At 36.2% G+C, this 27,226-nt stretch overlaps 1 protein-coding gene across 1 annotated transcript in view; it reads right to left on the bottom strand.

The window, feature by feature from the left end:
• Positions 1-27,226, bottom strand: part of MYOM1 (myomesin 1) — a 216,646-nt gene that overhangs the window by 3,660 nt on the left and 185,760 nt on the right. The window contains exons 21-35 of the mRNA XM_053714953.1: positions 26,348-26,462; positions 25,558-25,714; positions 24,496-24,602; positions 19,105-19,149; positions 17,833-17,969; positions 17,421-17,565; positions 14,589-14,648; positions 13,868-13,935; positions 9,777-9,890; positions 7,928-8,015; positions 3,754-3,792; positions 3,378-3,483; positions 2,346-2,509; positions 1,810-1,846; positions 1,180-1,202 (exon numbers count right to left, since the gene is read on the bottom strand). Coding sequence (XP_053570928.1) covers positions 1,180-1,202; positions 1,810-1,846; positions 2,346-2,509; positions 3,378-3,483; positions 3,754-3,792; positions 7,928-8,015; positions 9,777-9,890; positions 13,868-13,935; positions 14,589-14,648; positions 17,421-17,565; positions 17,833-17,969; positions 19,105-19,149; positions 24,496-24,602; positions 25,558-25,714; positions 26,348-26,462 — 1,405 coding nt within the window. The remainder of the gene's footprint in view (positions 1-1,179; positions 1,203-1,809; positions 1,847-2,345; positions 2,510-3,377; positions 3,484-3,753; positions 3,793-7,927; positions 8,016-9,776; positions 9,891-13,867; positions 13,936-14,588; positions 14,649-17,420; positions 17,566-17,832; positions 17,970-19,104; positions 19,150-24,495; positions 24,603-25,557; positions 25,715-26,347; positions 26,463-27,226) is intronic.

Here is a 27,226-nt window from a genome sequence, read left to right as displayed (position 1 = left end):
GCTGCTTCATAACCTGCTACGCCAACTCTAAAGTGGCGTTTATCAAACCCCCTGGACTTCTCCGGGAAGAGGTGGCATTGCACAAATGTGGGCAGCATGTTGCTGCCCTCTAGCCACAAAGCCGGGTGGAAAGAGGCAGAGATGTCCGCCCCTGTTTGTCCGGCCCTTCTTAAATGGACCCCTAAAATATAAACTGTTTAATAATGAATAGTGAAAAACCCTTAGCAACACACTTTTATAAGTTTTATTCCACTCCACTTAATTTAAAGGGACATGAAACCCAAATTATTTCTTTCATGATTTAGAAAGAAAATGCAATTTTAAACATCTTTCTAATTTACTTCTATTATCTAATTTGTTTTATTCTCTTGATATTCTTTGCTGAAAAGCATATCTAGATATGCTCAGTAGCTGCTGATTGGTTGCTGCACATAGAAGCCTCGTGTGATTGGCTCACCCATGTGCATTGCTTTTTCTTCAACTAAGGATATCTAAAGAATGAAGCAAAATAAATAATAGAAGTAAATTGTAATGTTGTTTAAATTTGTATTCTCTATCTGAATCATGAAAGAAAGATTTTGGGTTTAGTGGCCCTTTAACTATGATAATTGGAAGTGCACACTGCAGACTTTACAAGCCTAACCCTGCTATAGATCTATTTCTAATTGGCTTCAGTAATGAAGATAAAATAAGGAACTGCAAAACATTGGAAGTTTTTCTAACAAAATGACAAAATGGGGGGGAGTTTGGCCATTGAAAAACAATTGCTGTAAACAATGTGCTACTATATTCTGATTTTCACACTCAGCTAGTATATTTATTGCAAGTCTATGTATCTTTTGTCATTTTAAACACTGTAAGGTTGTTTTGTAAATCTAGATTAGTGTACCCAGTGTTGTCAATAATAATTTTTAACCTAATATTAGGAATGTGTGCTGTTTACAAAATAGCACATCTTAATGAAGTATATTGATGGGTTTAATTCTAAAAATATGTAGACTAAATATATAACAAAAACATATTTTTCCTTTAAAAATATGCACTGAAAAACTTTTCCCAGGAATACAGTTATTGAATGCAGCTTGGTGTTGAGACACTGCAATTAATGTTATCACATCACACACATTTGAACAAGATCAACTGCAAACGTAAAATGTAGAACTGAGATATCTAACTTACTCTTTTCTGCTATGGCGGCTTGCCTGTTATTGAAATAAAGATACAAAAATGTTAAAATCTCAGCAAAATCAGTATTTCAAGATATAATATATTTTTGTTATGGAAATGTAAATTGGAACGTCCTAGCTTTTTAATGTTTGACTGGGAACTTAAACTCTGTAATGAACATTTTTGCCATTGAACACACACACACACATATATATACAGGTATATATATATATATATATATATATATATATATATACTGTATATATATATATATATATATATATATATATATATATATATATATATATATATATATATATATATATATATATATATATATATATATAAATTATACAAGACTATAGTGAACCAGACAAGGAAAATTTACTAATCAGGAATAACAGACTAGTGGGAATTTACACTTCTAAAAGAGGTCAATACTGTTCTCACCCAATGGGATTTTGTACGGGGTCAGTAAAATACTGGAGAGTTGATAGGTGATCAATAAATGGGGACATAACATTGTGGGTACACCGATACCATTAACTCTTTATTGGTCTTAGTGCTAAAAAATATGCCCTCCCCCTCTGCCCCCCTAATGTTTACAATACCTTATGATCTTAGTCCCAATTAAAAACTTACTTGAGCCTCTGGAATTCAGCAAAAGCCTCATCAAAAGCTGGGAAAAAAAAAAATGTAATGAGTATTGGAAAGAGAAATCGTATTATTAAAATGATCTGCAACCAATTATTATTAGCATAGAAGATGCCATGATCTTATTTTTCAGATGTATTATTAAAACAGGAATGTAAGAGTCACTTGGTGAGTACGAGTAGACTTTTGTTTCAACTACTGAGTTTTTGTTGATTTATTTTCTCAGTTAGTTTTTAGCCCTTATTTTTGTTAATTTGTTAGATTTTTAGTTTCTAGTTAGAATTTAAAATGAAAAATAAATTCTCAATTGGGAACTAAACCATAATATGCTTTTGAGATGGCATCTACATAGTCATCTTTCTTGTACCCATGCTGATATTGCGTTGTGTATGGTATTACTTCTCTTTTGTAATTCCACTTGAGGATTGATAAATAAAGAGATAAAAAACATTCAGGCAGTTACTGTATTTCTTAATACATATGAGTTAAACAAATAGTATTTTGGGAAATATTCACTATTCTACCTTGTCCAGAAAGATCAACATCTCTAGTATGTGTAGTTTTTCCATCAAAGAGCTCCATAACATATTTTCCTTTGTCATTTGGTGTTGGCTCATTTATCTGCAGCCAAATCATCTCTCCGGTGACTCCAGTCTTTACTCTGTCTGTGTACTTAATCTTTGAATCACTGAAAAAAAATGTAAAAGAAAAGAATACATGTGTTAAAGTGCCGGTGTAGACAGGGCATCTGCCAATATCCCAAACATAATGAAGTACATATTCAGGTCCACAGCACAGTTTGAAAGGATTCTTGTCTTTATTTTACATCAGCAGGGTACAAAAAAATTGATTAAGAGCTTGTCTTGAAACGTTGCATGATTTTTTTCTGTACCCTGCTGATGTAAAATAAAGATAAGAATCCTTTCAAACTGTGGGGTAGTATGCTAATATGAGTCTTAATGTGCTAGCACATGGCTTAATATGCTAATCTGAGGCTCCATATGCTAATATATGGCTTGGTTTGCTAACATTGGGCTCAATATGCTATCATATGGGTTAGTATGCTAATGTAAGGTTCAGCATGCTATTGTGCTGAATGGGTTCTCTTTGTTTAAAACAATCTATTCCTGGATTCAAACAGGTTGCACACTATACAAAAAACTGTCATACATTACATACAGCGCCCTCCACTAATATTGCCACAATTGGTAAATATGAGCAAAGAAGGATGTGAAAAACTATCTTTTGTTTAACCCTTTGTAAAAGTCATGAGAGCAGAGTATTTTTGTGTATTTTTTGAACAAAGGGTTAAACAATAAATATAATTTTTCACAGCCTTCTTTGCTCATATTTACCAACGATGCCAATATTAGTGGAGGGCACTGTATATCTAGCTATTTAACCTAATCATTATTTATGGCTGATCATAAATCAACTGGCTCTGAAAGGCTCTTTAAACCCCTATGAATATTGTATAAAAGCCCAGGGCTCCACATGTAACTGACTGATTTCCCCATTGTACAGACTGATTAATTATATAGGTGTTTGGTACTTACTTGTGACACCAGCTGACTTTTAGATCATCTACATAGTAATTTACAAAAGAATACAATCTAATTCCTTCTTCATTGCTGACAATTTTCACTGGGGTGGCCGACTCCGCTAAAACAGAGGGATACATTTGTTTCAATGAAATCATTTTTTAAGTTTGTTTCTTTTACTTTGAACTTCTAGGAAATATTTTACATTCTAGTTCTTTAACTTCCAGTGCTCATTTGCCATTCCTTAATATGATAGCATTTGTCTTCTACACAGTTACATATAAATACTGTAAACATCATAACTACTGTATATATGTGTGTATATATATATTGGATTATAAACCCACAGTGAAAACAAATGGGCATGTAATATGAAGCTTCTAGGTCTTACCAATCATCTTGCACACTGCATTCATAAGATCATCAAATCCTGTGGGGAAAAAATGGGTAGATCATTGTTATTCTGTTTACACTATTCATATAACAAGATTCTATATTTGAACCCTATATCATAATATAGATTATTTCAGAGCAGTAAATATAATAATTACCACTTAGAAATACTAATTATTAGAGGTATGAGATTTGTGCTTGTTGTATTAAATGTCTTTAAACACATAATAGAATAAACTACTTAAATATTTATCAAAATACTTTCTAACAGAGCAATAAGAGTATAAGCTGGTGCATGACAGTTTCATACATCTCTGTTCATTGCTGCTGTTAACAATAAATTAACATTTTGTCAACAAAGTCAATGTCATCTTGAAAGGCCTAAGATTTAAAGACTGTGTAGTGTATTGTTTGTTTTAAAGATATGAGAGTGAACAGTCTGGCTTAGAGATTGGCGAAGAAGGGCACATTACGCATGCTTAGCCAACCACAATTCTATATTTCTGGCTTAGAGATAGGTGAAGAAGGGCACATTACGCATGCCTAACCAGCCACAATTCTATATTTCTCTGTTAAAGATAAGTGAAGAAGGGCACATTACAAGTGCCTAGCCAGCTACATTTCTATATTTTTGTGTTAGAGATGGGTGAAAAAGGGCACATTACTAGGCTGACCATATTGCAGCTTTAAAAAGGGACACATATGTAAAATACATATGTATTTTTCATATGTGTCCCTTTTTAAAGTGACAATATGGTCACCCTACACATTATTCATGCCTAGCCAGCCACAATTCTATATTTATGTGTTAGAGATAGGGGCAGAAGGGCACATTACAACATGCCTAGCCAGCCACAATTCTATATTTATGTGTTAGAGATAGGGGCAGAAGGGCACATTACAACATGCCTAGCCAGCCACAATTCTATATTTATGTGTTAGAGATAGGGGCAGAAGGGCACATTACAACATGCCTAGTCAGCAACAATTCTATATTTTTGGGCTAGAGATAGGTGAAGAGGGGAACAATATGCATGCCTAGCCAGCCACAATTCAAAATTGCTGTGTTAGAGATGGGTGAAAAATGGCACATTATGTATGCCTAGCCAGCCACAATTCTATATTTCTGGGTTAGAGATAGATGAAGAAGGGCACATTACGCGTGCCTAGCCAAACACAATTCTATATTTCTGTGTAATTGATGGGTGAAGAATGGACACATTGGGGCATATTTATCAAGCTTCCGTATGGAGCTTGAGGCCCCTTGTTTCCGGCGAGCCTTCATAACTTGTCCGCCTGCTCTGAGGCTGCGGAAAGAAATCAACCGGATTGAATACGATCGGGTTGATTGACACCCCCTGCTAGCGGTCACAAATTTGCAGGGGGCGGCATTGCACCAGCAGTTCACAAGATGGGCAGCGATGTGCAGTGGACATGATACACTACTTTGTATAATGTCGCTCGCACATTGTTAAATATGTCCCATTATATGTGCCTAGTCAACCACAATTCTATATTTCTGTGTTAGAAATAAGTGGAGAAGGGCGCATAACGTGTGCCTAGCCAGCCACAATTCTATATTTCTGGGTTAGAGATAGGTGAAGAAGGGCACATTACCCATGCATAGCCAGACACAATTCTATATTTCTGTGTTAGAGATAGGTGAAGAAGGGCACATTACGCAAGCCTAGCCAGACACAATTCTATATTTCTGTGTTACAGATTGGTAAAAAAAATGGCACATTACGTGTGCCTAGTCAGCCACAATTCTTTTTTTCTGGGTTAGAGATAGGTGAAGAAGGGCAAATTATGTGTGCCTAGCCAGACACAATTCTATATTTTTGTGTTAGAGATGGGGGAAGAAGAGACACATTAGGTGTGCCTAGCCAACCACAGTTCTATATTTCTGGCTTAGTGATGGGTGAAGAAGGGCACATTACACATGCATAGCCAGCCACAATTCTATATTTCTGTGTTAGAGATAGGTGAAGAAGGGCACTTTAAGCATGCCTAGCCAGACACAATTCTATATTTTTGTGTTAGAGATAGGTGAAGAAGGGCACGTTACGCATGCCTAGCCAGACACAATTCTATATTTCTGTGTTAGAGATAGGTGAAGAAGGGCACTTTAAGCATGCCTAGCCAGACACAATTCTATATTTTTGTGTTAGAGATAGGTGAAGAAGGGCACGTTACGCATGCCTAGCCAGACACAATTCTATATTTCTGTGTTAGAGATAGGTGAAAAATGGCACATTACGTGTGCCTAGCCAGCCATAATTCTAGATTTCTAGGTTAGAGATAGGTGAAGAAGGGCACATTACGTGTGCCTAGCCAGACACAATTCTATATTTCTGTGTTAGAGATGGGGGAAGTAGGGACACATTACGTGTGCCTAGCCAACCACAATTCTATATTTCTGTGTTAGAGATAAGTGAAGAAGGGCACATTACATGTGCCTATTCAACCACAATTCTATATTTCTGGGTTAGTAAAGGATGAAGAAGGGCACATTACACATGCCTAGCCAGACACAATTCTATATTTCTGTGTTAGAGATTGGTGAAGAAGGGCACATTACGCATGACTATCCAGACACAATTCTATATTTCTGTGTTAGAGATAGGTGAAAAATGGCACATTACGCGTGCCTAGCCAGACACAATTCTATATTTCTGTGTTAGAAATGGGGGAAGAAGGGACACATTACGTGTGCCTAGCCAACCACAATTCTATATTTCTGTGTTAGAGATAAGTGAAGAAGGGCACATTACGTGTGCCAACCAAAATTCTATATTTCTGGGGTAGTGATGGATGAAGAAGGGCTCATTACACATGCATAGCCAGCCACAATTCTATATTTCTGTGTTAGAGATGGGTGAAGAAGGGCACATTACAACATGCCTATCCAGACACAAGTCTATATTCCTGGGCTAGAGATAGGTGAAGAAGGGCTCATTACACATGCCTAGCCAGACACAATTCTATATTTCTGTGTTAGAGATGGGTGAAGAAGGGCACATTACAACATGCCTATCCAGACACAAGTCTATATTCCTGGGCTAGAGATAGGTGAAGAAGGGCACACTACAACATGCCTAGCCAGCCACAAGTCTATATTCCTGGGCTAGAGATAGGTGAAGAAGGGCACACTACAACATGCCTAGCCAGACACAAGTCTATATTCCTGGGCTAGAGATAGGTGAAGAAGGGCACACTACAACATGCCTAGCCAGCCACAAGTCTATATTCCTGGGCTAGAGATAGGTGAAGAAGGGCACACTACAACATACCTAGCCAGCCACAAGTCTATATTCCTGGGCTAGAGATAGGTGAAGAAGGGCACACTACAACATGCCTAGCCAGACACAATTCTATATTTCTGTGTTAGAGATGGGTGAAGAAGGGCACATTACAACATGCCTATCCAGACACAAGTCTATATTCCTGGGCTAGAGATAGGTGAAGAAGGGCACACTACAACATGCCTAGCCAGCCACAAGTCTATATTCCTGGGCTAGAGATAGGTGAAGAAGGGCACACTACAACATGCCTAGCCAGACACAAGTCTATATTCCTGGGCTAGAGATAGGTGAAGAAGGGCACACTACAACATGCCTAGCCAGACACAAGTCTATATTCCTGGGCTAGAGATAGGTGAAGAAGGGCACATTACACATGCGTAGCCAGCCACAAGTCTATATTCCTGGGCTAGAGATAGGTGAAGAAGGGCACATTACACATGCGTAGCCAGCCACAAGTCTATATTCCTGGGCTAGAGATAGGTGAAGAAGGGCACATTACGCATGCCTAGCCAGACACAAGTCTATATTCCTGGGCTAGAGATAGGTGAAGAAGGGCACATTACGCATGCCTAGCCAGCCACAAGTCTATATTTCTGTGTTAGAGATAGGTGAAGAAGGGCACACTACAACATGCCTAGCCAGACACAAGTCTATATTCCTGGGCTAGAGATAGGTGAAGAAGGGCACACTACAACATGCCTAGCCAGACACAAGTCTATATTCCTGGGCTAGAGATAGGTGAAGAAGGGCACACTACAACATGCCTAGCCAGACACAATTCTATATTTCACGCTATATTTATGGTGTCAACAGCATTGTAAGAACTCCTTTCAGAAGTACATGTGTTTAGGAGTTTGTGAAGCTTACCTGCATCTACAAGCTTCAGCATACTCTTGTCCTTTCCTCTGTCATCTTTCAGAATCAGTTCATAAATACCAGCATCTTTCTTTGTAATCTAAGAAATATTATTGTGGTTTATTAATGCATAACAATAATAGCAGAGATATAGCAAACTGTGTACTTATAAAATAAAGGACAGATGTCTCCTGATATAAACATACTAACTGATAAAACAAATGCACAAATAAAAAATATATTAGACCTAGGTATCCTACTCCACATTAGTATAGCAATACGGACTTGTATTTAAGCATAAACTACAGTGTTTATTCTTTGAGGCACCCAAACAAGTAAATGTATATCATGTGACATAGCGAATGTGATTGTGTACAATGGAGAATATGTTTCCCCATACATTTTGCAATGTTATTGGTGGTATTGGAAATGTGCTATTAAATGTACTTCTATTATCAAATTACTTTTGCTCTCATGTTATTATTTGTTTAAGAGATATCTATATAGGTAGCGTGCACTGTCTGGAGCACTACATGACAGGAAATAGTGCTGCTATTTAGTGCTCATGCTAATGTATAAAATTGTTGAAAAACTGCCATATAGTGCTGCAGACATGTGCACGCTCCTGAACTTACCTTCCTGCTTTTCTACAAAGGATAACAAGAAAATGAAGACAAATTGATAATAGAAGTAAATTAGAAAGTTGTTGAAAATTGTATATTCTATCTGAATTATGAACAAATTTTTGTGAGGTTTTATGTCCCTTTAATTGTATTTTATGGGCTGGTAATTCCCTCCACAGTTTGGATGTGGACTGTGGCAGAGGATTGCAGGTGAGAAATCCAATTCAGGTTTTGCCAACAAGCTAAGGTTTTTTAACCTATGTGGAAAAAACACACAGCTTTAGTTTTCGTGTGACGTCAGATGCCAGAGTAAGCTGGTGTAAGCGAGCTGGTCAAAATAACACTGGGTTTTGACCTGTAAATGAAGCGACTTACTGGAACTGACTGGATGGCATAGTGTACCGGTGAGGTGGATTATCGACACTCGTGTGCATATACCCGTGGAAGATGGGTGAGATCGCTCATTGAGCGGAACTTTATACTGCTGTTACATGCTGACTGGCGGACTTTGGTCCTTAAGGCTGGTTTCAGCCCTTACACCTTGCACATTTCTGCTATGCTGTGGACATTGACATCTATGCTTACCTTACGCTTCTAACAAGGCAACCCTCCTGCATGAACTGCGTTATTACATCCCCTACGAGCTTTTGCATCACGCACTGCTTGCATATAACCCTGCTGGCTTTACATCTTAGCCCACAGCTACTATTTATCATTATGACACATGTTGTAGAAATACTGAACATATCATTTTAAAGGGTCTGGCTCATAAACAAAAACCTGGACTGACGTCTACACCTTATATTTGTGTACTGGGGGCGCCCAGTATTACTGTTGTTTCATTTTTCTTTTTTTGTTTCTGTGTATTTGCATCCCAGATGTATTATGCATTTCATATACCTTTCATTTGTTTGATGTGGTCTGATTTATTTCACATTAAATGATAGTGATTTTCACTTTAAGAGATACACTTGCATATATACCTCTGATACATTGTTTGGCAGTGCGGGGACACTTATACCCACTTGTATTATTATTCTGAGGTGTTTATTCTGGAGTACACCTTAGTCCCGAGCACTACTACTTCATACTATTCATATATTATTTTTTTATTTAAATCTACCTATTAGTGCTTATCCACAATTCTATATATACTGTATATAAAGAGAGAGAGAGAGAGCGCGCAGCAGCAACAGTTCTTAATGTATTTACAGTTTAAAGATGTAAGCGTCACTTACCTCAGTAATGAGTAAAGTACATACACCATCCTGAAATTCATGTTTTTCATCCACCATTATTTCTCTTTCATCTTTGTACCAAACAATATTCGTTTCTTTCTTAATATTAGCAACCTAAAAGAAATGAGCAGATTGTCATTGTGAGTATAAGCTGTGTTTGTGTTTATTTGTTAATAACCAATAGTTTGTTAGTAGTTGTCATCATAGACCACTGGTTTTCAAAACTGTCCTCAGGCCTCCCCAACAGGTCAGGTTTTCAGGATTACCTTGGATGAGAGCAGGTAAAATAACAATTTCAGCTGTTTATTTTACCTGTGCTCTACTTCAGATATTCTCAACGTGTGGCCTATTAGGGAGGCCTGAGAACAGGTTTGAAAACCAGTGTCATATACTGTATACGAGTATAAAACCAATGAGTCTCTGAAGCTTTGTAAGTGATCTATTTATTCTTATACAGCAACCAGTAGGAATTTACAATCATACACCTAGATTACGAGTTTTGCGTTAACAGGGGTGCGGTGCTAACAAGCAGTTTATGCTCACCGCTCACTTGCAGACAACGCTGGTATTACCGGTTTTTAGAAACCCGGCGTTAACCGCAAAAAAGTGAGTGAAGAGCAAAATTTAGCTCCACATCTCACCTCAATACCAGCGCTGCTTACGGTAGCGGTGAGCAGGTAAAACGTGCTCGTGCACGATTTCCCCATAGGAATCTATGGGGGAGAGCCAGCTTGAAAAAAACCTAACACCTGCAAAAAAGCAGCGTTCAGCTCCTAACGCAACCCCATTGATTCTTATGGGGAAATACTTTTTATGTCTACACCTAACACCCTAACATGAACCCCGAGTCTAAACACCCCTAATCTTACACTTATTAACCCCTAATCTGCCACCCCCAACGTCGCCGACACCTGCATTATATTATTAACCCCTAATCTGCCGCTCCGGACACCGCTGCCACCTACATTATACTTATAAACCCCTAATCTGCTGCCCCCAACATCGCCAAACCCTACATTATATTTATTAACCCCTAATCTGCCGCCCCCAATGTCGCTGCAACCTAACTACATTTATTAACCCCTAATCTGCCGCCCCCAACGTCGCCACCACTATAATAAAGTTATTAACCCCTAAATCTAAGTCTAACCTTAAACCCTAACCCCCCTAACTTAAATTTAATTTAAATAAATCTAAATAAAATTAATACAATTCACTAAATTATTCCTATTTAAAACTAAATACTTACCTATAAAATAAACCCTAAGCTAGCTACAATATAACTAATAGTTACATTGTATCTAGCTTAGGGTTTATTTTTATTTTACAGGCAACTTTGTATTTATTTTAACTAGGTAGAATAGTTATTAAATAGTTATTAACTATTTAATAACTTCCTAGTTAAAATAAAGACAAATTTACCTGTAAAATAAAACCTAACCTAAGTTACACTAACACCTAACACTACACTATAATTAAATAAACTAAACTAAATACAATTAATTACAATTAAAAAAATTATTTATAAGATTTTTTAAACTAATTACACCTACTCTAATCCCCCTAACAAAATAAAAAAGCCCCCCAAAATAAAAAATCCCTACCCTACACTAAATTACAAATAGCCGTTAAAAGGGCCTTTTGCGGGGCATTGCCCCAAAGTTATCAGCTCTTTTACCTTTAAATTGTTTTTACAAATACCCCCCAACATTAAAACCCACCACCCACACAACCAACCCTACTCTAAAACCCACCCAATCCCCCCTTAAAAAAACCTAACACTAACCCCTTGAAGATCACCCTACCGTGAGACATCTTCACCCAACCGGGCAGAAGTGGTCCTCCAGATGGGCAGAAGTCTTCATCCAAGCCGGGCAGAAGAGGTCCTCCAGACAGGCAGAAGTCTTCATCCAGACGGCATCTTCTATCTTCATCCATCCGGCGCGGAGCGAGTCCATCTTCAAGACATCCGTCACGGTGCATCCTCTTCTTTCTTCGTCCGACGACTGAATGAAGGTTCCTTTAAATGACGTCATCCAAGATGGCGTCCCTTCAATTCCGATTGGCTGATAGAATTCTATCAGCCAATCGAAATTATGGTAGAAAAAATCCTATTGGCTGAGGCAATCAGCCAATAGGATTGAGCTCACATTCTATTGGCTGATTGGAACAGCCAATAGAATGCCAGCTCAATCCTATTGGTTGATTGGATCAGCCAATAGGATTGAAGTTCAATCCTATTGGCTGATTGCCTCAGCCAATAGGATTTTTTCTACCATAATTCCGATTGGCTGATAGAATTCTGTTACTTGTAAGTAACATCTTACTTATTCCCCTCATTAGTTAAAGGGACAGTAAAGTCAAAAATAAACTTTTCGTATTCCGATAAAGCATGCAATTTTAAACAACATACAAATTTGCTTCTGTTGTCAAATTTGCTTTGTTCTCCTGGTATCTTTTAATGAAGCCAATCGGAATTGAAGGGACGCCATCTTGAATGACGTCATTTAAAGGAACCTTCATTCAGTCGTCGGACAAAGAAAGAAGAGGATGCTCCGTGTCGGATGTCTTGAAGATGGACCCACTCCGCGCCGGTTGGATGAAGATAGAAGATGCCGTCTGGATGAAGACTTCTGCCCATCTGGAGGACCTCTTCTGCCCGGCTTGGATGAAGACTTCTGCCCGTCTGGAGGACCACTTCTGCCCGGTTGGGTGAAGACGTCTCTCGGTAGGGTGATCTTCAAGGGGTTAGTGTTAGTTTTTTTTAAGGGGGGATTGGGTGGGTTTTAGAGTAGGGTTGGTTGTGTGGGTGGTGGGTTTTAATGTTGGGGGGGAATTGTACTTTTTTTTTTCCAGGTAAAAGAGCTGATTACTTTGGGGCAATGCCCCGCAAAAGGCCCTTTTAAGGGCTATTTGTAATTTAGTGTAGGGTAGGGCTTTTTTTATTTTGGGGGGCTTTTTTATTTTGTTAGGGGGATTAGAGTAGGTGTAATTAGTTTTAAAATCTTGTAATTATTTTATTATTTTCTGCAATTTAGTGTTTTTTTTCCGTACTTTAGATATTTTTTTTAAATTGTAATTAATTGTATTTAGTTTAGGTAATTGATTTAATTATAGTGTAGTGTTAGGTGTAATTGTAACTTAGGTTAGGGTTTATTTTAATTTTAATGGCAAATTTGTCTTTATTTTAACTAGGTAGTTATTAAATAGTTAATAACTATTTAATAACTATTGTACCTAGTTAAAATAAATACAAACTTGCCTGTAAAATAAAAATAAACCCTAAGATAGCTACAATGTAACTATTAGTTATATTGTATCTAGCTTAGGGTTTATTTTATCGGTAAGTATTTAGTTTTAAATAGGAATAATTTAGCTAATTATAGTAATTTTATTTAGATTTATTTAAATTATATTTAAGTTAGGGGGGGTTAGGGTTAGGGTTAGACTTAGATTTAGGGGTTAATACATTTAATATAGAGGTGGCGACGTTGGGGTCGGCAGCTTAGGGGTTAATAAATGTAGGTAGGTGTCGGGGTTAATAATATTTAACTAGTGTTTACGATGCGGGAGTGCGGCGGTTTAGGGGTTAATATATTTATTATAGTGTCGGCGATGTCCGGTTCGGCAGATTAGGGGTTAATAAATTTATTTTAGTGTTTACGATGTGGGGGGGGGCCTCGGTTTAGGGGTTAATAGGTAGTTTATGGGTGTTAGTGTACTTTTTAGCACTTTAGTTAAGAGTTTTATGCTACGGCATTGTAGTGTAAAACTCTTAACTACTGACTTTTAAATGCGGTACCAGGCTTGACAGAAGAGGGTCTAACGCTCACTTTTGGTTAGACTCGTAATACCGGCATTATGCAAGTCCCATTGAAAATATAGGATACGCGATTTGCGGTATTTCCGAGTCTGGCCAAAAAAGTGAGCGGTGAGCCTGTCATTTCAAGACTCGTAATACCAGCGGGCGTTAAAAAGCAGCATTGGGACCTCTCAACGCTGCTTTTTAACCCTAATGCACAACTCGTAATCTAGCCGATAGTGACTATACTATTAGCCATCTGGGAACAAACCTATTATCACTCTCTTACCTTACATTTCAACAACACATTGCACTCAGGGGTAACTTCCCAGCCGAGATACTCCACAAAATGCGGCCCTGTTCAGGTAAGTATGAAAGTCATAGTATTAATGATACCATTTACAATGTCATTCCCTGCCATGGATACAATAATGATAAATAGCGTTTATTTGAAAAGTGATACAAACAATGCACAGAAAAATTCATAACTGTCAGTTTACTGTAAAATAATTAATCAGGGAACGCTGATCATTTGTTGTTGTTTTTCATTGGAAAACCCTTTTATTAGTTAAAACATAAAAAATAAAATCTAGTGTAATGTTGGAATTCAAATGACAACGTACCTAGAAAGGTTCTGATACCCAGAAACATCTTAATGACTTCAGACAATGGGGTGGATTTATTAAGCAGCGGATGCTGCAATCTACGCCTGAAGTCCCCCGTAGTTTCAGGTTCCCCTGAAACTGAAGTTAAGAAGCAGCAGTCTTAAGATCGCTGCTCCTTAACTCGTCCGCCACCTCTGAGGCAGCGGACAGCAATCAGCCCAATACGATACGAGCGGGATGATTGACAGCCCCTGCTAGCGGCTGATTGGCCGCGAATGTGCAGGGGCAGCATTGTACAAGCATTTCACGAGAAATTATAAATGTCCGCCCGCACAATGATACACTGGCCCCTAGGAATTTAGACATTTGTATTTTATATGCACATTTGATTAGGGAAACAGTTACCTTGTTTTCTGAACCATTCTTGTCTCTGAAATCCAGCTTCTTTCTGCAATTTGGCGAACACTATAAAGATGAAATGATTAAGACAATGCATTTATAAGGTTGTTGCAGATTAATATTTTCTATCCATTTGTATACATATATACAGTATATATATATATATATAATAAGGATCCATTATTTTAGTCACAAAGGCTATGCTATTGGTTTTCTAAATCTCCAACAGTAGCTGTGCATAACCATATTAACATAACAATCCATGGTAAACAAAAATAAATGCAGTATAAAGGGAGACTGATATAAATTCAGTGCGTTTCCAGGCAGTTCCCAACTCTAGGCTGTTATTACAAAAGGTTGCTGGTTGCTCATGTGCAGCATAAGTGTAATAGAGAATAGGCAGAGAGCTGGGAGCAGGGACAGAATTATTCTGACAATTCGGTCCACCTTGCAATCAGAACTTTGTTTACATTAATGATAGGCTGTTGTCTTGTGCTGTGTTAGAGTCACAGAGTGTTTGTGAAGAAAGTTTTTTTTGTTAATTGTTAAAGGGACAGTAAAGTCAAAATTGTTAAAAATTAAAAAAAATTAATGATTGGACAGAGCATGACATTTTAAACAATTTCTCAATTTGTGTGCACGTCTTAAGTTATCTGGCAACAGTGTTTGCAACAATGTTTATAACAATGTTTATACATAGTTACAAACAGGGACTGCTATAGAAATGTGCATGCTCCTAAGCTCCTATAAGCATACCTAGGTTTAGCCTTCAACAAATGATACCAAAGAACAAAGACATTTTGATAATAGTGGTAATTTGTAAAGTCGTTTAAAACTGCATGCTCTATCTGAATCATGAAAGTTTAATTCTGACTTTATTGTCTCTTTAAGAAAACTTCTTAAAGGGACAGTCTACTTCAGAATTGTTATTGTTTAAAAAGATAGATAATCCCTTTATTACCCATTCCACTGTTTTGCACAACCAATTCTGTTATATTAATACACTTTTTACCTTTTGTGATTACCTTGTATCTAAGCCTCTGTAGACTGCCCCCTTATTTCAGTTCTTTTGACAGACTTGCATTTTAGCCAATTAGTGCTGACTCATGCATAACTCCACATCAGTAAGCACAATGTTATCTATATGGCACATATGAACTAGCGCTGTCTAGCTGTGATTTTTTTTTAAAATGTACTGAAATAAGAGATTGGTTCAGGTTAAAGGGACATTCCAGCCAACATTGGAACCCACATTGATGCATATCAGTTTTGAATTAAATAATTTTTGTATTATACATGTATAGCAAAAATGCTTCTAATAAAAGCTAGAGCTGTTTCAAACGTGTATTTTAATATGCACCGTGCACCAGCATTTTAAGCACAGCACTTGCTCAGAGAGTCTAAGGTGCTTTTAACATCTGGTAAAGAATCAATTTGTTAATTGCTGACATGATATAAGCCCCAATTGTGCTCTGAGCAGCTGCAGTATTTAAAATTCTGGTGCACAGAGAATATGTAGCTATGCTTCACATGAACATGCAGAGAAAAATGTTAATACTAAAACAGTGCTAACTTTTACTAGAAGTATTTTTGCCAATACATGTATAATGTAAATATCTTTCTATTCAAAGATGTAATTCACCAATGTGCATTTAAATTTTGACTGGAATGTCCCTTTAAAATACACATTCATTATTATGTGGCAGATGCAAGTCCTCTGAAAAGGACATAGATAGAACACAACTTTTTTCTTACATTTAAAAAAAACTATCCATTTTACTTCTATTATAAAAATGTACTTTGTTCTCTTTGGTATCCTTGTTTGAAAAGCATACTTAGGTAGGTAGCACGTATGTGCCTGCGGCAGTGTACGGCAGCAGTCCTGCAAGCATACTTCTAACAATGTTATACAGCGTGTAACCACTGCTGCCATCTAGTGTGCAAAAATGTATTGTGTTAAAGCATGTCTGCAAAACTGCTGTCATACACTGCCCCAGACACATATATGCTACCTACCTAGGTATACTCTTCAAAAAATAATACAATGAGAAACAAATGTGATAATGCTATAGCAATATAATAGTATAAAAGTATATTAGAAAGTTATTTTCAACTTATTTTATGTTTTCCAACAGCAGAGCTTCCCATGCTGATTCAGCCATAGGACCTTTTTGGGTTCCTATATCTCAGATATATTCAGATAATAACATTAGGCTACTCCAAAAACCATAAAATCCCCCTTCATCTCAACCATCAAATCTAAATAATTCCTCTCCAAGGGGCCGATTTATTAAGAGTCGGAAAGACATGATCCGATGTAGTGATCATGTCCACCCGATATCGCTGAATGCCGACAGCATACGCTGTCAGCATTTAACATTGCACAAGCAGTTCTTTTGAACTACTTGTGCAATGCTGCCCCCTGCAGATTTGCAGCCAATCGGCCACTAGCAGGGGGTGTCAATCAACCTGATCGTATGTGATTGGGCTGATTGCTGTATGCTGCCTCAGAGGGGGCGTACGAGTTAAGAAGCAGCGGTCTTAAGATCGCTGCTTCTTAACTCCTGTTTCCGGCAAGCCTGAAGGCTCGCGCGGAAACAGATGTATCTGGCCCCATTCGGGCCATGATAAATCGGCTCCCAAGACTTTAAAACAGCAATCCAAGTACCTACAAACACAGGCTTTGTCTCCTGTGCCCATCAACTGTCAGTAAATAATACTATGGAATACACAAGGAATGTCAGTTTCCCTGGAAAAAATGACTATGTAGTATACAATGAAAACATTTTATTGTAGTGGCTTATTTTATAAAATATAGCAGAATCAGGATGATCTCACCATCACCAATAAGAACCAGGCTGGATTGGTTTGTTGCTTTTCCATCTTGCAGCTGGAAAGTAAAGGTACCTTCATCCTCATCCTCCAATTTATCCATAACCATCTGCACAATGCCAGTGTTGCGGTCCACACTCATCTTGTATTTCTTAAATAAAGTTAGAATATTTGACATTAACCACAGCTAACATGAATAAATAGGTGTATCATGAACATCGTGTTCTATGGTTCTGTCATCATTTTTGGCTTATCTGTACTTCTGTTGCATAGTTACAAGTAAGGGCAGGTAATTATTATTCAATATTATATGAGGACTAAAACAAAAGTTAAAAAATAACAATTTATTGTATGTTTATTTAAAAACAATTTACAATGAGCCTGTAGTTGATCAAGAATACAATCCCATACAACCTACCTCACCATTTTCAATCTCCTTATCATTAAATACATAGTTGGCTTTAGCATTAGGAGATAGTTTCTCAGCCTGAAGCCAAAAGCGAACTTGTCCTTTCTCCAGAATTTCAACTGCTAGACCAGACTTAAGAGGAATAACTGTAGATACATAACATGATGCATTATTTATGTTTGTTATTTAATTATTCCTTTATTTCATATTTAGGGAGTTGTAAAAGTAATTTATACCAGACTATGCAGTTTGATAGCAAATAGCAAGTTCACATTCTGGTTGTAAGTTATATGAATTGGTAGAAACAACAAAACTAAATTTAAAGGAGGTACTACCACATTACAAATGGATTTGTAAACTAACTGTATAAAAAACTTGCCACATTGAAAAAGAAATGTGATTTTCAGACAATGTATTCCAAACTTTTATAATTCCTGAAAAGCTTGTTTAAAATTCTTGTTTTATAAACATAGATGATAGATCGATAGATAGAGAGATAGATAGATACTGTAGAGATAGATATATAGATATAGAGATATATGATATATATATATATATATATATATATATATTTATATATATATATATATATATATATATATCTGAGAGAGAGAGTTTAAAAGTAAGGTAGGATCCGCACTCCCTCTCAGTGATATCAGCTCTAACATGGTCCAGAGCGGAAACCCTTAAATTTCTCCATATCCTATGTTACTGTCTGTATTACACCATTAGCTTTAGCTGGCTCTTCTAAGTTAATTATTTCTATGGAATAAAATAGAAATGAGAGAAACTTGCAGAATAAGAGGGACCAATCTAGTCTTAGCAAAGGGTTTATGATACATTGAATATTCCTAATGGAATCTGTAAAAGGATTGTGAGAATTTGCAACCAGGTTTGGGATTGAAATACGTATCCTGGGATGTACAGAAGGCTCTCCTAATATGAATTAATCTTACACTTTTTATCTGCTGTGAAAACCAATGTTTATATCCTACTGCATAACCATCTGTACACTCATTTGATTGATTATGTAAGTACTCCAAGCAGCCCAAAGTATCTATTTGCTGATGGTGGTAAAAAGGGACAATTTAGAGCATTAAATGAATTAATATATTTTCCTTTCGATTCCCTGCACTCTACAGCTGAGAAGCATTATTATTTCAAATGCAACTTTAGCAAAAATAAAGGATGCTTGGAGTATTATTTCTTATTTTTGTATTGTAATTTTAGATGTTTTCATTGACTTACTTTTAAAATATAGCAGTAATTTAATGTAGTTACCTGGGAATTTGTTGTCATGGCTGAGTTGCAGTAAACGTTTCAGTTCTGGATGAAAAATAAAACACATGTTGTTGTTGTTGGCAAAATTGTGTTCATTAAATACAAGTGTTACATAGAATCAGTTTGTTTTTATCAGATAATGGGGTCAATTCCAATCTTCCTAAAATTCTAGTTTTATATAAAAAAAAATGGGATTGGCTGTTGTTATTTTTTTTAAAGGTATAACAATCTTTCCGAGTCAAACACAGTCAAGTTTGATAACACTGACAATATTTGATCTCCATTTTCCAATAACAGTACAGCTGATAATAGGCAAGATTGCGATTGGCGAGCTTACTGAAGCGCGCAAGCAACATCGGGTATTTAACTTCTTTGCACATGCGGAAATAACGCGTGTATTATGAGTTGAAAGTAAATGCGTTCACTTGAGCACAATCAAATAAGGTTAGGGTGACTTCAGAGCTCTGGTTAACTGTTAAGTAAGATAAAAATGTTGTATAAAAAATACATTCAAGTGTACAGTTACACTCATAAGAACACTGCCGGATAAAAATTATTTAAAAAAATATTGGATTAAAAAGTTATAAGGGCTCAAAGATATGAGATCTCAGATGTTAGAAAAAAAAGGCTGCAAAGGGCTTTAACATAGAGATACAAACTTTCACATGTCTAAATATGTATACATACGTATATATATATACAGTATATATATATATATGTGTGTACCAATATTTCCTCTAACGAGTGCAGCAGCATGGCTGCGCAGCCTTGCAGTGATTTTGTAGGCCCTGCACATGTGTCAATTTAGGCCCCGCCTAACAGGAGGCATTTATCATCTTGGAGCCCTCACTGTGCCAAAAGTCTCTCAGCAGCTCAGTTGTGTAAGCAGTGGCAGTGGTGGCACCAGCATCAGATGGGGATGCGCATGTGGCCAACTCCGGAGTTGGAAGGAGCTTCTGAACTGTAAGTTATGGGATTAAAGAATTGTATTGTGTCAATATAAAAGGGATCTTCTGTACTGAGTATAGTTGTATATGAGGCTTGAAAGTGAAGCCATAGGGGTCAATTTATCAAGCTCCTTCAGGCTCGCCAGAAACAGAAGTTATGAAGCAGCGGTCTAAAGACCGCTGCTCCATAACCTGTAAGTCTGCTCTGAGGCGGAGGACAGAAATCAACCCAATTGAATACAATCGGGTTGATTGACACCCCCTGCTAGCGGTAAATTGGCCGCAAATCTGCAGGGGGCGGTATTGCACCAGCAGTTCACAAGAACTGCTGGTGCAATGATAAATGCTGACAGCGTATGCTACATCGCACATTAATAAATTGATCCCATAGTATATTTGTAGATATTCTATGTTTTTAGCTGAATCACATTGCCAGTTATACAATTAACTATTCAGTTGTCAATTCCATATTCCCCTATTATGTTTAGCATAGGCCTAATCGTATGCACTTGTGTTGTTTTTGGCTGATATATACTTAGGTAGGGGTAGCTTCTCCTCAGTTATTATTATTTAACTTTAATTGCACTGGATTTATGTGGCAGTCATCCTATTCATATAAGCCAGCTATTAACTGATACATGTATTGCATTATTATATTTTATTACTGAAGCTCTGGAATACATGTATAGGAGCAACAAGGTTGTAGCTCAGTTTCACATGATGGGCTCCATTTATGAAGCAGTGGATGCTGCTTCGGAGTTCGGAGACCGCTGCTTTTTAACTTGACCGCCACCTTTTAGGTGGCGGATTGAAATCATCCCAATCTGATACGATCAGGATGATTGCCAGCCCATGCTAGCGGCCGACTGGCCGCCAGTGAGCAGGAGGGGCATTGCACAAGCATTTCCCTATGCTGTCGGCATTTAACGATGTCGAGTGGACATGATTCGCTATAGCGTTTAATACATTTTCGCATTTAATAAATTTACCCTGATCTCTGATCTGTCATGGTTTGCAGATTTGTAGGGCTGCTGTTGATATAAAATGGGAAAGGGATATTTGCTTTAGAGAAGTTTAATAGGATGTGGATTTATTTTTGGTTTTGTGAGACAACTCAGAGCTGGGTCCTGCCCTGTTTTATACGAAGAGGCTGAAAAGAATATGGATTTAACTTGGTGTTTGTTTATTTTCAATCTGTTTTTAATCAAAGAAAAAAAAAAGCATTTTAAGCTGTCCAGCTTATTACACTGCTGCATTTCAGACATTTGACATCTGAGCACAGTGTAGGAGATGAGACTAGTATAGAGGCTCAGATGTAAAAATTCCTAAAATGCCAGCTGTTTAAGAAACTGGACCTTTTTATTAAAAAAAAACCAAATAATTTTTTAGTATATATATAATTTACTATAAATAACATTTGCCTTCATTGGGCCTCATCAGTGAGGTACAGTCATATTCCTCTAAGCACACTGAGCAAGGAGTCCACGTCTGGTTGCCCCTTTTTCCCTTAGGGAGACAATACACACCGAGAGAAGCACACTCACAGGAATGAACATTGTTAGTCTGTTCTATGGCGATTTACCACCTGGGAGCATCTTCTTTTTAGCCCAGTAATGCTTTTCAAAGAGTAGAACTTTACTGTAGAATATCAATCTGATCCCGCCTATTACGGTCAGTCCAGCGCCGAAATACCAGGCAATTCCTCTCTGAACAAGAAACACAGCAACCCCAGACAATCCTTTCGGCCTTCATTGGGCCTCATCAGTGAGGAGTAGCCATATTCCTCTAAGCACACTGAGCAAAGAGTCGACATCTGGTTGCCACTTTTTCCCTTAGGGAGACTTAATACACACAAAGAGAAGAATATATATATATATATATATATATATATATATATATATATATATATATATATATATATATATATACCTGTATATCTATTCCTATATTTAATAATTAAGAGTACATTATTTTCTATGCGAAGAACATAGCAATGTAAAATATGCCTAATGTGCATTGGGATTCTCAACTTAAGAATGACGTGGTTGGGTTAGTGCACATGAAGAATTGCTATCTTCAATGTGTGTTATTGAAATATTAAATTAAAATATTTAAAAAATAATAAAAACTATTTAAAATTATTATACCTACTGAAAAATGATATATTCTATGGATTATTTATTATATTTTACAGTATGTTTAATAATTTGAAATATTTTTTATACATTTTTTAAATATTTTAAATTTTAACACGCATTGAAGATAGCATTAGTTCTAAATTGCAAACCCTACAACGAATATTTTATATTCCTATGTTCTTCACATAGAAAATAATGACATTTTGTATTATTAAATATATACTGTTCATGTAAAATACACATCTATACCTATATATCTATAAAGATACAGGTATACCCCAATCATACAGCGGGTTAGGGACCGGAGCCCCGCTGTAAAGTGAAAACCGTCTTAAAGTGAAACAAGGCGGTTTTAGCTTTCTTTTCACTTGCCAGTGTGTTTAAAAACTTGAAAACATGTTTGAACTAACATATATTAGGGATGCAATAGTGCTACGTTTAGTTTAATACTAGCACAGCACAGTATTCAATTAGTATTCAATAAATACTGTACCTGTATTAGCGAAGCGCTGTAAAGTGAAGCGCTGTGAAGTGAGGTATACCTGTATATAGGTATATATAGAAAGATGTTACAATAAAAATTACATTATTCTGTATGTGAAGAACATTGGAATGTGACATTTTCATAACTCCTGTTGGGTTAACTCACGAGTATAGGTGTTCTATGGGGAGAAGAAGTTGACACGGTCACAATAATTTGTTGGCACACATCGGGTTTCACTCACGCAAACTTTTTACTTTCAACTTGTAATATGAGTGCAACCTGATGCATGCAATAAGCCTTTGTCTAGCAAAGTTTACACTTGAGCGGGAGTCCTAAATTGCGCTCCACTTGTAATCTAGCCCATAGGCAATTGATCACCCAAAAAACTAAATGGGTTAATGGGATTAATGGAGTTCATGTGTGTGTTTTGCAATCAGAGAGAGTGGTGTTTCTGGTAAGTGTTAAACAATCTAAATGCCATTTGTATATGGACATGATGGGTATACTGGATGTGTTTGCTCAATTTTTTTTTTTTTTTAAACCTTTAATTAAAAAAAAATTCCCCATCATTAAAAAACCTTGTATTCTGATTCAGTGAGGTTTGCAATTAAAACCAATAAGAACACTAAGGGACTTAATTTCCATAAGAAGAAAGTGGATCATCTTCTTTAACCGTATTTTAACAGTTATCATAGTGTAAATCATTTAAAATATTAGAAAAAGTACCAAACCACACTGTACAGAACAAGGTTTTTGTTTTTTGACAAATACCGTTAACTGTAACAAGATGTCCACACAAGGTTCTAGATATTGTAAATCGCAATTATGCAAAACACGATTTTTGGGACTTCTGTTTTCTGTAAAACCTGTGCAATCTATCTTGGTTTCAAATAAATTAGACAAAGCGGCAAACGGTTAAATTCTGATCACAAAGGCAAGATTGATGATAAAAAAGCTGTTTAAGAAGATGAAATTACTGTAGCTTTCAATCACGAAAATGTCCGTAAGAAATAAAAAGAACGGTTGCAAAAGGGGATTGGTACATGCGATTTCTAGTAGTTGTCGTTGTGATTTTTGTTTTCTCCCATTTCCTGTTAGCTGCAAAAGATCTCACATATGTTGTCCGTTTAAGAGTGTATTGCACAAGAAAATAGACATTCAAAATCATCTTGGAATACTCGTAAATGTCAGCTTTGCACTTTATCAAGTACTTTTGGATGTTGAATTCCATGTATCCATTTTGTTGTCAATATTTAGTTGATAAATTGTGGTCGAGTAAATTTGCAATTGCTGAACTTATTGTTGTCCATGTATCACATGGGTTAATTTTCCAATATCCAATCCAATATTTTTCTAATATGAAAATAGTATTATCGTTTGGATTGTGAACTTTCTGATTATGAAAAAGGCTTACCGGGATCCAAAAAACAGCCAATAAACACAATCAACAAAATTGGAATCGACCCCAATATGTATTAAATTGGCTACAGATGACTTATCTTAAGCTAAAGAAGATTGAACATATACAATTTTTAAAGACTAGACATCATCACACACAAGCATAAATAAAAGTATTAAACTAAATTACAAACCAGATTCCTACCAATAATGCATCCTACTTCAATAAATCAGCTTCAAACATATATATTTTAACCTCCCAACGCATTAAGGCACTAATATTTTTTTTTTATATTCCTGCAGGTAAATTAAACAAAATGATGCTTAAACCTAAGTATAAACAAATGCAACACACATGGCTATAATATCTACTAACTAGTATGTAATTCTGTAATGTTAAAGATCAAGCATTTATGTATTTTACCTTCTTCATCAATTGTGTAACTGGATGAGACCCCATCTGTCTCAGTAACAGCACATGAGTAAATACCCAAGTCTTCTTCTGAAGGTTCCTTGAATGTAAGCTTTGTCCTAAGGAAATTACACTCTATTAATATTACTGTACCATACAAACACTATCATGCAAGAATGTATACTGCTGTACAAAAATATTGTCTAATAATAATTGTGTGAGTATATATTTAAAACAGATTGCATTTACTCTTAAATTAAATAATTTGCCTTAAAGGGACATTCCAGTCAAAATTAAAATCCACATGGATGCATTTCAGTTTTGTATAGAAGCATTTTTTGTAATATACATGTATTAGCAAACATATTTCTAATTAAAGCTATAACTTTTTCAAAAGTGTATTTAAAGGGACAGTCAACACCAGAATTTCTGTTGTTTTAAAAGATAGATAATCCCTTTATTACCCATTCCCCAGTTTTGCATAACCAACAGTTATATTTTGACCAGAATGTCCCTTTAAATCTCTTGTGTAGTCATTGCATAAGCTTTTGATTAAAAAATAAAATTATACTTTTAAATATTGTAAATTAATAAAAGCATTAGTACAAAGTGAGGATTAAATAAAAGGTAACAGAACAAAATTAAGTAACTGGGCAGATAAATATATCCCAACGTACCCACAACTGTGTTAAGTTTTTTATTCTTAATATAAAGGGGTAAATTTATCATATGTCGGACGGACATGATCCGCTGTAGCGATTCATGTCTGCCCGGCATCGCTAAATGCCTTTTAATATTGCATTCTGGTGAAATGCTTGTGCAATGCCGCCCCTTGCACATTCGCCATCAATCGGCCGCTAGCATAGGGTGTCAATCATCCCGATCGTATTTACGACAGCTGCTTCTTAAGGTTTGTTTCTCCGCAGCACGATAATTCTACCCCATTGAGTCACAGTTACTGAACTTTTCAAACCTTGTTTTACACAAAACTATAAAAGATTTATTATTAGATAATATAAAGCAATACATATAGATTTAAATAATACAATGCTAAAAGCTAATAGATTTAGTCACCTGCCACCCTTGGTGTCAACGGTTACTCTGTCTGAATCATCCACTCCCTCATAATTCTTGGACCATATGAACTTGGAGTCTGGAGTCAACTGATCACATTCAAAGTTCAAAGAAATTACTCCATTGTCATCCACTTCCACCACTACCTCTTTGGTGCCTGGAAAACCAGATAGAATTAAAACAAGTGATCATTCTGATTTACATGATATAATTTTTGGTATAAGTTATTAAGCTTAGACACTTATGTCACTCGATTGTAGTGGAATCCGTTCATAAAAGGAAAATAAGGCTTGTGAAGCCATACTTTATTGTAAGTGCTTACTATGCAATTCATTAAAGGGACACTAAACCCAATTTTTTTTTCTTTAATGATTCAGATAGAGCAAGCAATTTTAAGCAACTTTCTAATTTGCTCCTATTATCAAATTTTCTTCATTCTCTTGCAACCTTTATTTAAAAAGCAGGAATGTAAAGCTTAAGAGCCAGCCCATTTTAGGTTCCTGGATAGCGTTTGCTTATTGGTGGCTACATTTAGCCACTAATAAGTAAGCGTAACCCAGGTACTGAACCAAAAATGGGCCAGCTCCTAAGCTTTACATTCCTGCTTTTTAAATAAAGATTGCAAGAGAATGAAGAAAAATTGACAATAGGAGTAAATAAGAACGTTGCTTAAAATTGTATGTGCTATCTGAATCATTTGGGTTCTGTAGCCCTTTAAACATTAATCAGGAAATGTTATAATTTTATGAATAAAAATACAAGTAGTCAAACACAAGACAACTGTAGGAACCTGGTTTTGTTTGTGCCAGCACTGAATCTGTAACATCGGACGACTTGCCAACCCCAGCTTGGTTGACAGCTCTTACTCTCAGTACATAACGAGTACCATCCTTCAAGTTTGGGACCTAGGAGAAATTCAATAGGAAGTGTGAGTAAAAAAAGGGTCATTTAACACTACACACTAATTTAACAAATGTCAGATAAATAGTAAATAATCTCACAGGCCAGGATAAGAATAAATTACTTGCTTTCTTTATTTAAAATAATGTGTATTAAGAATTTATAAAATGGAAGAGAATAAAGGATAGAAGTGAATTTAAATGTGTTATGCTTTTTACCCAAAGTGAAAACAGAATAGAAGTGAATGACATTTAATACAGAAATATAAACCTATAATTAGGCATATTCCTGATTTAAAGGGACATGGGAGTGAAGCATTAACTTTTAAGGGGCACAGTACTCACAGTTTAATTACCATCTATCAGTGGATATTTTAGTATGTATTATTTTTTTGATTGATTTTCCTGTGCTTAACTACCAGCTTTTTCTTGCCAGGCTTGGGGTGGTGTCCTTGTCCATCAATGCAAGGCTGGGGTTTGTCAGGCAGTGGACAATGGATACATAGGTGTATAACATTTACTTGCTGATATTCTATTTAAACTTAAAATATTTTCACTAAATCTACTTAATTTGCTGCTCTTGTATATGCATGAAATGCATTGTGTTGAGTACACTGTTGCTTTAATGCATCCATTTGTCCTCTTTGCTTTGTTGTATAATGTAAAATATGTAATTAGACATAATTGTATCACTTTATTTATAGAGTTGACAATGCATATAGTCATTATACATAATTAGCGATCTTTCTTTTTATAAATTCAAAAGCCCC

This window comes from Bombina bombina, chromosome 5 (genome assembly GCF_027579735.1).
Source record: "Bombina bombina isolate aBomBom1 chromosome 5, aBomBom1.pri, whole genome shotgun sequence".
Lineage (NCBI taxonomy): Eukaryota > Metazoa > Chordata > Amphibia > Anura > Bombinatoridae > Bombina > Bombina bombina.
The sequence above is the reverse complement of the archived record's forward strand: the minus strand, read 5'-3'. Positions and strand labels throughout refer to the sequence as shown.